This window comes from Labeo rohita, chromosome 5 (assembly GCF_022985175.1).
Source record: "Labeo rohita strain BAU-BD-2019 chromosome 5, IGBB_LRoh.1.0, whole genome shotgun sequence".
In the NCBI taxonomy this organism is placed as follows: domain Eukaryota; kingdom Metazoa; phylum Chordata; class Actinopteri; order Cypriniformes; family Cyprinidae; genus Labeo; species Labeo rohita.
The window spans coordinates 32906225-32919121 of NC_066873.1; the positions used below are offsets into that span (position 1 = coordinate 32906225).

General features: G+C 37.7%; 1 protein-coding gene across 3 annotated transcripts in view; it reads left to right on the forward strand.

The window, feature by feature from the left end:
- The window catches only part of gria3a (glutamate receptor, ionotropic, AMPA 3a), a 48456-nt gene extending 36059 nt beyond the window's left edge, over positions 1-12397 (forward strand). Inside the window, exons 14-16 of one of the 3 annotated variants that reach the window (XM_051110021.1) lie at positions 803-917; positions 9398-9645; positions 11834-12397. In XM_051110021.1, coding sequence (XP_050965978.1) covers positions 803-917; positions 9398-9643 — 361 coding nt within the window. In that variant the 3' untranslated portion in view covers positions 9644-9645; positions 11834-12397. Of the gene's footprint in view, positions 1-802; positions 918-5967; positions 6083-9397; positions 9646-11833 lie in introns of those variants that run through there. The other 2 variants (XM_051110022.1, XM_051110023.1) reach the window with 2 other exon arrangements.
- The last annotated feature ends 500 nt before the right edge of the window (positions 12398-12897 follow it).

The following is a 12897-nucleotide window of genomic DNA, read 5'->3' on the forward strand; positions in this document are numbered from 1 at the left end:
GTTGTTATAGTATTCCACCTACCCTGATTCCACCATCTCTCTCTTTTCTCTGTCTCGTTCATGTTTTGTTTTTCATTCTTACTCTCTCGCCCTCTACCTTTTCTCATTCTTTTTACCTCAAACTCTTTTTTTTTTATTTTCACTCTGCCTATCTCTCTCTCTTTCTCTTGCGGTACATGATAAGGTAACCGTGTCTTTGTGTGTTAAGTTTCTTTTTTTTTTTTTAAGTTATGTATTTTGTAATGTTTTTATCGTGTTTCTCTCTACAGAAATGTCACTTAACTTAATTTACAGCCCATTTTTACAGTGTAATGCCTGTTGCTGTTGATTTCCTACCCCCTTTTTCTTGTCATCCTCCTTCCTCTGTTTTATTCTGCTTTGTGCTGTGATTGCAGTTTTGTAATGCTTGTATGGTTTGTTTTTTTTCTCTGCACTGACGCTGTACTGCCTGCTTCCAAGCATGTCATGCCATACGCTGTTTCTTCTCCTCCTGCATCCTCCCATTACTCACTAGCACTCAACATCTTTTTCTTACTCTCACTTCTTTCTGTTTCTCTCTATCCACTCTGCACCACACGCACCTCACTTGCACACACGCTTCTGTCTGTACCCGTTAGCTGACGCAATTAACCAGTGGAACGGTCCAAACAGTTCACCAGTTAACCAGTCGAGTGGTCCAACCACCGGTCTCTCCTCTTGTATTGACCCCTAACAAAAAAAGCAACTGCCAGTTGCTGCAGTCTCATTAGATTTCTCACGAACCTGTCCCTTTTCTTACGAGCTATGTGTTTATCGTTTGAAGAAGTGCTGTAAACCTGGCGGTGTTAAAGCTGAATGAGCAGGGCCTGCTGGACAAGCTGAAAAATAAATGGTGGTACGACAAGGGAGAGTGCGGCAGCGGGGGAGGGGACTCGAAGGTCAGCCTCAATCTCACCCAAACAACCATTTCCTAGCTACGAGTAATCGGCAAGGCTGTGACCTATGACCCCCGGCAACAGTACCGTGACCCTAAGGGGTGGACATGAGCAAACTGAGCCTAATGACCCAAGGACATTAGCATCACAGCGACGGCCACGGTTACTGTCGGCGCTGCTAATGTAACGTTTTTTGAGCTTACGTAATAAGGCAAACTGTGATCATATGTGACCCTTTACTTGGCTAATGGAGGAAAGGAAGCAGAGGAGGAGAGGAATAAAGGCTCGGGTGGGTGGATGTGTGGAGCGAGGTCACGGTCACCAAGAGTGCAGCTTATTAGGACGTTTAGGTTCTTGGTTTGTTTGTGCGCTAAAACAAACAGCTTGTTCTAGGTAGAAGAGGCTAGGCCCTCCCTGGCTCTCTCCTCTGATCTGTAATATCAGATCGTCAGAAAATGTACTGTTTGTGTACACCAGGGCTCTAGGATTTAATGGGCTATCAACAGAAAGAAGAAAAGAGAGATATACAAGGATCTAATAGACAAGGCAAACAGACCAAAACTGCTCTGGAAAATAGGTGTCTATATTTTTCTAAAGGACAGAGGATCGGCCTATTTGATGTTTATTACAGTGTTGAAGGGATGGTTCACCCAAAAGTGAAAGTTCTGTCGTCATTTGATGTACTCATGTCATTTCAAACCAGTGACTTTTATTCTTCTGTGAATCATAAACATATTTTGTCTGGATAATAGTCACTGAAACTGGTTACCAACATTTCTCAAAGTATTTTCTTTTGCGTTCCACGGAAGAAATAAAGTCATAAGGATTTGCATTGACACAAGGACACATGATGACAGAATTTGTATGTTTTGGGTTAAACTCTTGCCTTAATAGTTTTGTAGGTGTAGTTTAGCGTAGTTACATTTTTACTTTGTAGTTTACAATACTCTCCAGAAGTTTGGAAATGTGAAGTAAGATTTTGGACAATATCAGCATAAATATTTATCATTTGTGAACCTGGACCACAAAACCATTTGTAAGTAGCACAGGTATATTTGCGTCGGGTCAGAATTATTGATTTTTCTTTTATGCCAAAAATCATTAGGATATTAAAGATCATGTTCCATGAAGATATTTTGTAAATTTCCTACCATAAATATATCAAAATTTAATTTTTGATTAGTAATATGCATTGCTAAGAACTTCATTTGGACAACTTTAAAGGTGATTTTCTCAATATTTAGATTTTTTTGCACCCTCACATTCCAGATTTTCAAATAGTTGTATCTCAGCCAACTATTGCCCTAACAAACCATACATCAATGGAAAGCTTATTATTCAGCTTTCAGGTGATGTGTAAATCTCAATTTCACTACCTGGTTTTGTAGTCCAGGGTCACATTTTGTGGTGTAAATACATTGAAGCAACTTGCTTTTGGTTAATAAAATGTTTTTTTAATATTTTGTGTTGTCCCTTGTGAGTTCTTCACAAATGACAAGGATTTATGCTGATACTATCCAAGCCTATGGAGTTTCAAAATGTTTGGAGGGCATGTTGAGTGATTGTTTGTATGTGATGGTGGAAAAATTGTTGGTAGTGGCAGAAAAGAAGTGTGAAGACTTGGGTATCTTCACATCTCCAATCAAACAGCCAAATGTCAGGGTTTTTTTTTTTTTTGAAAAGACACCATTTTTGGGCTTTAGCCAACTTCCTTCCACTAGTATGCAAATCCCTTTGAAGCCGCAAGCTTTTTCAGATTATTCCCTGAATTGGCGTGTAACCCATGGAAAAGCCCGTAGCTCCCTTGTTGTGGGATTAAAGGAAAATATAAGCCCGCTTGGGCAGACAGTCCTGAAGGGACAAAACATCACAGGAAAACGTGAGAATTCTAATTAAACACTCCTAGAAATCAAAGGTGGAGAAGGATCTGGTGCCGTATTGTAGGCTCACAAAATGCACACATTCATCTGCACAGACAACCACAAACAAACACAAATTCATTATACTCCCACACTTCTCAATGAATTTATGGCCACTTTTCTTTAGCCCCTGTGCCTGCAGAATGGTCACCCTGTGTTCAGCCTATCATGAGGGCAAGGCAGCCCCACTCAGTCCTTTTTGGTCTTCAAAAGCGAGTTCACTTCAGTAATTGGCTCTCGCTCATGAATGGTGTAAGAGATCTAAACTCCAAGACCGAAATGGCTGCCTAGTCCATGCATTGATAAGTTGAGCATGCTGGGTGGAGGGTGTCTAGTCTGTTATGACATCACAACTGCATGTTTCTCATTTATTGACCTGAGTCTGATCCAAAATGCATGAATGGAGTAATTCAGCAAACCCAGCAAGTATACCATACTATTAGTGCACAGCAAAATTAAAAACCATATACTACAGTATGTCTGCAAATATATAGAAAATCCCAACAGCAAACATACTGTACAGCAACAGTAGTGAAAACCTACCACAGTTCAATAAGAAATGGTCATAAATGTAAGAATCAAGGCCTCTTTTTCATACATTTGTTAGTGATAGATCCAATTGTATTTAGCTGTTAGTGATTTGACACAATCCTGAGTTCTGCTCATTGTGGAGTCAACGCAATAGGTTTGTATGCTCATAAACAAGGTTCGATTTAACAAACAGTATTCGATTGTGGCTGCCAAGGCCACTTCATTCTATCTAGAACACAGTGTTGAAGTTGTAGCAAGTTAGTAATTTGTTGAATTTTGATTTAAAGGGGTCATGTACTGCCTTTTTTATTATTTTGTACTGTTCTCTGAGGTCCACTTATAATGTTATCTAGACTTTTACATCAAAAAACATAATTTAGAAGTAACAGGCTATGTTTTGTCCTATTTTTGCTCTCATTATTTACACTAAATGTGCAAATCCGGTGGGTGGGGCTAAACAGGTAGCGATGTAGAAGCAGGTGTTGATCTTTTACTGCGGAGTCGGTGTTTAGCCACGCTATTACATCATAGAGTGGCACATTTGTCAACCTGTAATTTTGGCAGACTGGCTTTAATAAGTTGTTTTAGACTAATAAGAAAATTTTGAGTTCTGAAACTTACAGAATGTTTTTATAATACATTGAACTCTTATATGTCAAACATTCAAGGGAATTTTGATTTCGCAGTTCATGACCCCTTTAAAATGTGAATGAAATTTGGAGAAACCATATGTGACCCTGGACCACAAAACCAGTCGTAAGTAGCACAGGTATATTTGTAGCAATTAGCCAACACTACAATGTATGGTTCAAAATTTTTATGCCAAAAATCATTAGGGTATTAAGTAATGATCTTGTTCTATGAAGATATTTTGTAAATTTCCTCAAATAAATATATCAAAATCAAATTTTAATAAGTAGTATGGGCAAATCCAGCATTATGGATGTGACATGAATTCTTAGAGAATGTATGTTTTTCAATATACCGAACTATCTGTTTATATTTTATTAACCCTGGTTTATAGTCTAAACATCAGAAAAATATCAGTCTATGCACAAGTTTTCTATGTTAAAAAAAAAGGGAAATAATTATGCGTTATGGATGTGAAAAAAAGGACACCGTTTTTGAGAGACTACATACTTTGTAGGATTTCTGCAAATTAAAATGCACAAACCAGACGCAATAATACCCAACAAACAGAGAAGCGATGACTCCTCAAAGAACATATAATTGTTACTTGATTTTAATTTTGATGTGTCTATTTATGAAGAATATGGATATGACAAGCCTGAAAATATCACTTACCAGACTATGGAAAATCATACACTAAAAATAAAAACTTTTTTCATGGTAAGGTTGACTTTTGCATGGAATTACCCGCATGCATTGCTAAGAACTTTATTTGGACAACTTTAAGGGTGATTTTCTCAGTATTCAGATTTTGAATCAGCTTCCAGATTTTCAAATAGTTGTATCTCGGCCAAAAAAATCTATCCTAACAAACCGTAGATCAATGGAAAGCTTATTTATTCAGCTTTCAGATGATGCATAAATCTCAATTTCAAAAAATTAAGCTTTATGACTGGTTTTGTGGTCCAGGGTCACATATTTGTAAAGTGCCGTTGCATACGTAGAGCTGAAAATGAATCAATATTGTGGATTTTAAATTATATACATAAATACAAGTTGATTTCTCCAGTATAAGTCCATCTCTCCATAAATAGCATAAATAGGTCTTATTTGTCAGGTGTCAAACCACTCAGTGTCTGAAGCTGGCTTGTGTTGCAGTGGTAAGTATGGCATATTTGCTTTTCTGGATTACGACTCTCATCATTTAGCAGAAGGAAAATAAACTGAGTTTCCCAGCAGTCCTGCTGATGACATACTAACATCTTACAAACCGAAATGCCCAGAAGGAATAGTAACATCATCGAGCAGTACCGTTTCCATTATTTTGTCTGCCGTGCCGAAAACAAACGATTTGTTGCAAATAAAATTTGCAGAAGGATGCATTATGCAAATCTCTACTAGTTCCCCTCTATTATATTAATAGTTTGTTTATTATTTACTGGGCTCAGTGTTTTAGTTTGTAAGATGTTTGGCTTCAGCCCTCACCCACCACAGACCGGTTCCCCTTCTGACTGCTGGGTCCTGTTTGTCTGTTAGTCAAGTAAGGGTTTTTTCTCCCGACGGATCCGGCTTGCTGAATACTGGGTTAGAAAAGCTGCATTCACACCACAATTACAAATAACCAAACTCATCTGCCCAATGCTCTTTGTAATTATGCTCTGTTTGGCTGTGTTACCATGGTTACTCTCTCTGCCTCTGTTGGAACAGTGAGTGCCGATTACTCAAAGCGATAACAGTAGGTAGCACTGCCAGGTCAAAGGTCAAAGGTAACACTGAGGCTAGCCCTGCCTGCATTCCCTCTCTCTCTCTCCATCTCTCCCTCTCTTATTCTCTTACTGTCTACGATATCAACAGCACAAGGCCAGGTGTCCTACAGTATCGCTTTGGTTAACAGATATTCGGTAGGTTTAAGTTTTAATAACATAAAATAACATAATGGTGCCATGTTATTTATGTTATTTCCCCTCGTGAAGAACTCCTGTAAACCTTGCAGTGTTGAAACTCAGTGAACAAGGCATCTTAGACAAGCTGAAAAACAAGTGGTGGTACGATAAGGGTGAATGTGGGACCAAAGACTCTGGGAGTAAGGTTAGTCTGCTCACTCATTTACTTATAACAAACAAACATATTCATACTCTAAGTATCACAACGAGCCCCAGCATCACTTACTGGTTTTAATGGATTCAGTAGATTTGGCTCCAGCTGGATTCACTTCATTTTGGATCCTTCCTAAGAAATCATCTTTTACATAAGCAGGTTTTTTGTTTTTTTAACATCACGTAGGACAAAATCACAAACACGCACACACAGGAAGCGATACGACATATTAACAAAGCACTTACGAGTTTATATGATTCATTATTTTAATGATGTAGTAATTAAGTGTTACATAAAAAGTATTTTGTAGTAAGCATTCATAACAGTGATTTAGCAATTAAGTATTTCATTAGATTTCTTCTCTTCTGCTGCTGTGACATGGCCTCATTCTCAATATTGTTGTCGTGTGTACTGATTCGTGTAGAAATCATCTCTAGGCGACATTTGAACACATTAGTCATCAGAAATTTCACAGAAGCACAGTCTCTTAGAAAGTATTTCTAATTGGCCGGATGCAATGATGCATTATCATGTAATGCTAATGAAGGGAGTAAGTAGGAGTCTGAATGCTGTATATTATTTGAAGACAGACACCTGGGATATAAGTTTATTTTCAGTCCTGACCGAGTTGATGAAACCGCACAGCGCCCCCTATAGAAGAAGAAATCGATTTTTCCCTTATTAGCCAGTGGCATCGGTTTAATAGAGACCACGTGCAGGAAAGCGTGTTTGCCTGGAGACTCTAGTTAATGGGCATGAAATGCAATTGTTTTATTACAATTCTCAGTGTAATCCAGTCTGATAAGAAAGTTAATTAACCCTCATATGTCCCATATGCACAGCGGAGGCTATACCGCTGACTATATGGGCCTGTAACCATGGTAACCGTATTTATAAAAAAAAAAAAAAAAAAACCCAGGTCTCTAGCTTTGCATTCAAGACGGTAATGCAACACTCCCAGTCCTCTGTTGCTATGGTGCCCTTTCTCAGGCGTCTAGTGAAGACAGACCATGTTTGTGTGTGTCAGAGTGTTGGTAGACAGCAAGGCTGGTGGTCACAGCAGCAGAACCGAGTCCTGTTGAGGCTTGTCTGTGTTTTGAGGTGTGGCGTTGGTCGCATGCAGGTGTCTGTTAATGAGTTTTGAAGGCTGTGAAGCTTGCAGAAGTAGTTCAGAGAGGGGAATTGCCATAGTAACATCAATATTCTTCCCCCTCCTTCTCCTCTTCCTCACTTCCTCTGTTAAGATGGCAGACCGAAGAAGCCAGAGGATCCGACTGTAGCTCTCTGATGGCAGCTTATTTGTCATGTTCTGTACTGACTTAACTTCACCTCTAGAGGGGGCGACAAGCTCAGAGCTGGCTCTTCACTTATGAGAGTGTGTGTGTGTGTGTGTCTCTGGCCAATAGAGTGAACGTATGAGAGGAGAGAGGGAATAATTTCTTCCTCTCTTGAGCTGCCTGAGCTTTTAATACATTAATCTTTGACCTCTGGGCACATCTCATTGATTTGATGCCCTTTTGAATACCCCCCCTCAAGTACCCCCTTTTATTTAGCTCATCTTCTTTCCCTCCAAGCGAATTGCGTGCGGTATGCGTGTAATAGGGCTTGCACGGCTTCTCATTTTTGCTAGGTGGAAAGTGGTCGACTAGTCAGCGGATCACTGTTTGCTTTATTCATATGACTCAACATCAGCAGCCTTTGCTGTGTCTGGCAAGTCTAATTCTGCATTAATGGAGAGCTTGAGTGTCCACTCGGCCGAATCAGGTGAGAAATTGCCATTTCCAGATTCATTCTGCAAAAAAACAGTCATGTCTCAATCGCTTATGGTTTCTGTCAGCCTCTGAGCTCCACTTAATTTAAGTTCACTTAGTTTCAGAACGGTTCGCAATAACTTTGGATCAATTTGGCTTGAAATTAACCATCTTAGATTTCTGCAGCAGTTATATAACATTTGCTTATAATGCGCTTTGTGAAAGTAAACCACTCAGTGTTCATTTAAGTCATTTCCAGTGTATTTGAGCGTACACTCTTAAATATAAAGGGCCCAAAAAGGGGGGTTTCACAGTGGTGTCATAGAGGATTCATTTTGGGTACACCAAACAAACTTTCAATGAACAATTCTTCAAAGAACCATTTTGTTAAAGGGTGAGTTTAGCCAAAAATGAAACTTCTGTCATTAATTATTCACCCTCATGTTGTTCCAAACCTGTAAGACCTTCGTTCATCTTCAGAACACTAATTAAGATATTTTTTATGAAATCCGAGAGCTTTTTGAACCTGCATAGACAGCAACGCAACTGACACATTCAAGACTCAGAAAAGTAGTAAGAACATCGATAAAATAATCCATGTCACATCAGTGGTTTTACAGTTATTTTATGAAGCTTTGAGAATTACGTTTTGGGCACACAGAAAACACAAGTAATGACTTCAATCATTTCTTCTCTTAAGTCTAGGGTTGGGTACCGTTCACATTTTAACTGATACAGTACCAGTATGGTTACCTGGAATCAGTACCCAGTGGTACCTTTTTTCTGTATTTTGGCCCTAGAAATGTAACCACACTTTAGAACATTTATTTTTTTCCTGTATATTTGAACGAGTTGCAGGGGTGACATAACGTCACAGGGTGTCTCTCTCTTAAAAGTACCGAGTTCGGTACCCAACCCTACATAAGTGTCATTTGACGCAATTTTACGACGAAAATGAAGAATCTAAATTTTCACAGAGCTGCCATAGAAGAACCCCAAAGAACCTTTCAGTAAAGAATTAAAAAAAAAACCCATTTTGTTAAGTAGTGTGAAGAACATTTGAATCTGAACATTCTTTTTTTTCCCCTCTATTAAGATCCTTTTTGTGCATTGGAAAGTTTCCATTGGTGTTAAAGGTTCTTAATGCAACCATATGGTAGATGTCTTTAAAGATCCTATTTAAGAGTGTTATTTCCAGCATTTTTGGCCATTACAGGTTGTTATACAGAGCTAACAGCATGTACCTACACAGAAGCAGTTTATCGACAGACAAATTATCCGCCTGCTGTCAGAAATATATAGAACTAGCACGACTAAAGTCATTTGAACCATGACTAGTCGACACAGACCCAGTGAGTTGACTAGTCGTGCAACCCCTGATGTGCAAGAGAGCGAAAGTGAGGATACGCTGCTCTGTGTGTGTGTGAGTGTGTGTGAATGAGTGCATGCTGGGTGGTAAAAGCTTGCATGCATATATTTAATTTGTTAATTACCTAGTAGTTTGGTGTGCATCCAAGTACACTACTTTTGTACTAACTGTGTCTCCCCCCTGCAGGATAAGACCAGCGCGCTGAGTCTCAGTAACGTGGCTGGCGTGTTCTATATCCTGGTGGGGGGTCTGGGTCTGGCCATGACTGTGGCTTTGGTGGAGTTCTGCTATAAGTCGCACCAGGAGACCAAACGCCTCAAACTTGCCAAAAATGCCCAGAACTTCAAACCAGCTCCTCCATCCACCGCACAGAGTTTCACCACGTACAGAGAGGGCTATAACGTCTACGGCACAGAGAGCGTCAAAATATAATGGTTCGTGTCAGGCTGTTTTCTGTGTGTTTTGAATGTTTGTTAGTAATACCGTTTCTTAAGAAAAGGGTGTGAATGATTGGAGATCTACTTCTGATGAGTGATCATATCAGAGTTGGTGTTCAGTTCTGAGGTGAGTAAAGTTTCCCACTGTGTTAAAGCTACTGTTTTTTAGAATAACACTTATAAGTTGTTCCTGCTATTTGAGAAATATCAAAATAACTTGGTTCTGTAACTGCCTTAGGCTCTGTAAACAAAAAAAACAAGAATTTGAGTGTGACCCAGCCTTGTTAGCCAGTCAGCAGAGTTGTTGCTTTTAAAAGTGACAAATTACACTGCTGTTCAAAAGTTTGGGATTTACAAGATTTTTAAATATTTTTAAAAGAGGTCTCTTATACTCCCCATGGCTGCTCATAAATACAATCAATACAGTAATATATTTTAAAATATTATTAGGGTTTAAAATTATTCTAACATGTTCTTTTTACATGTTAAAATGTAATTCATTCCTATTTTTACATTTCTTATTATTAGCAATGTTGAAAACAGTTGTGCTGCTAAAGCATACACTACTAATCAAAAGTTTTTGAACAGTATGATTGTTTTGTTTTTTAAAGAAGTGCCCTCTGCTCACCAAGCCTGCATTTATTTGATCCAAAATACAGTAAAAAACAGTACATTTTTGAAATATTCCTACTATTTAAAATGACTGCTTTCTATTTGAATATATTTTAAAATGTCATTTATTCCTGTGATTTCAAAGCTGAATATTTAGCATCACTACTCCAGTCACATGATCTTTTAGAAATCATTCTGATATTCTGATTTGCTGCTCAAAAACATGTATTTTTATTATTATTATATTGAAAACAGTGGAGTAGATTTTTTTCAGGTTTCAGTGATGAATAGAAAGTTCAGAGGAACAGCATTTATCTGAAATTGAAATCTTTTGTAACATTATAAATGTCTTTATCATCACTTTTGATCAGATTAAAGCATCCTTGCTAAATAAAAGTATTAATTTCTATAATTTCTTTCCCCAGTAAATAAATAAATAAATAAATATACTGACTCCAAGCTTTTGAATGGTATGGTGTATAATGTTACAAAAGTTTTTTATTTCAGATAAATGCTTTGGATCTTTTATTCTTCAAAGAATCCTGAAAAAAATGTACTCAACCAAACATTGATTAATAATAATAATAATAATAATAATAATAATAATAATAATAGCATATTAGAATGATTTCTGAAGGATCATGTGACACTGAAGACTGAAGTAATGATGCTGAAAATTTAGCTTTAATCGTAGGAATAAATTACATTTTAAAATATTATATTCAAATAGAAAAAAGTGACTATAAATAGTAAAAATATTTCAAAATATTTCTGTCTTTGCTGTACTTTGGATCAAATAAATGCAGGCTTGGTGAGCAGAAGAGACTTTAAAAACGTTTGACTGGTAGAGTATTTTAGGATTCTATAATAAATAGACAGTTCAAAGGAACAGGATTTATTTAAAATTGATTTTTTTTGTAACAATATAAATGCTTTCAGTTTTGATTTATCCCACTGATGGTTCTGTTAAGTTTTTTTAAAATATGTACTGACCTTGAACTTGTGAATGATAGTGTAAATAAAATACTGTTATGAATGGCATAAATAACTACAATAAGTAGTGACTATGTAAAATGAGTTATTTGCCAGTAAGAAAATGGGGCCGATTGTAAAACTTCAAGGCGCATCTCAAACTCTCAGGGATACACACCGTAGGAGGATGTCTCTAATTCAGTGTCTTAAAGTGTGGTCACATTTACGGTTTGTTCAGTAGGAATCCATGCAGTCAGGATTGTGAAATATTTCCCCATTCAGATTTCTCATCTGGTTCAATTTGATCAAGCGAATTCTCTTGAAAGCTGCTTGCTTTGAAAGTCACATCTCTTTGAGCTGTGTGTTGTACATCAATACACTATTTTTTGCCGAAAGTTTGCTGATGTGACCAAACTTTTAGTCTGGCGGAGCAGTTTTAAATTGATTCCTATGAATCAGGGACTCCATCTCTTCAAACTTTCTGCTTTTAGAACTTTGATTTGCTGTCTTTTGTGTGACTGAATTGTTCTGTTTTTATCAAAATAGCGTATCTGTCTGCAAGTCTCAAATGGGTCGGGCTACTCTCTTTTCTTATTCTCAGATTGGAAGCCTGTCCCTTGCTGAACATGTGCTTTGTGGCATGGGATAGACTCTCCGTCTCTTTGAGTCGACTGCGATTCCCTTTAGAAAGTGGACACGCACCCAACCAAAACTCATCTCACCAGAACACTCCTCTTCTCGGCTCTGACCACAACCTGAACCAATAATCACGCGACAGACTATCGGATGGACCAAACACCCACCCTCCCGCCCACCCGCCCTCTCTCAGTGCCTTACTGAACCAGTGGCAAAACATCAAAACATGCAGACCATCTCACCAAAGTCCTGGAGATGTCCTGCTGGGTGCTGGGTCTAAAACCATATTTCAATTCATTCTTATTAGGAGAGGGAAAGACGGAAAAGGAGAGAGAGAGACACACAGCGATCAGAGGTTTGATTCGGCTGATCTCGTGATCAGTGATGACAGTGTTTAATGAGTGACAGTCGGTTTGTCTCCATGACAACTCGCACTAGAAGGAGTGTCTGCAGACAAACATTTTATGCAAATTGTAGGAAATATTTTTGAAGGATTCTGCTTATTAATTTAAAGTTTGTGCTGTGATTCTGTGTCATAATTCCTCAGCATACATTAGTGCATCAGAGAACTGTCAATATTGTTTCCCTTTCACAATTTGCAGTTTATTTACAATTTTTTGTTTATTTGTAGCATATTTACTTCAGTGGGAGTAAATTCAGGTTGTGTGTGTGTGTGTGTGTGTGTGAGAGAGAGAGAGAGAGAGAGATATTTCTCTCTTTTCTGTACTCTAAAACCAACAAGAGTGTAAGATTCTGAATTTATCTGCAAAATTACTTCATTTTGAAACGTAGAAGATAAATAATGACAGCACATGCATATAACATCAGCAAGAAAAAAAACTTCATATATTACACTATCATAGTCAGCTGTTTTCTGTTTCGATCAGATCTTTATAAAGTCAAGCAACAAAAAAATGTTTAATAGTTTGTAATTACTTTTTTGTTTTAATAAAATGCAATTGCCACTGAAATAAAATATGAATTCTGATAAAGTAAAAAAAAAAAAAAAAAAAGAAAGAAAGAAAACGC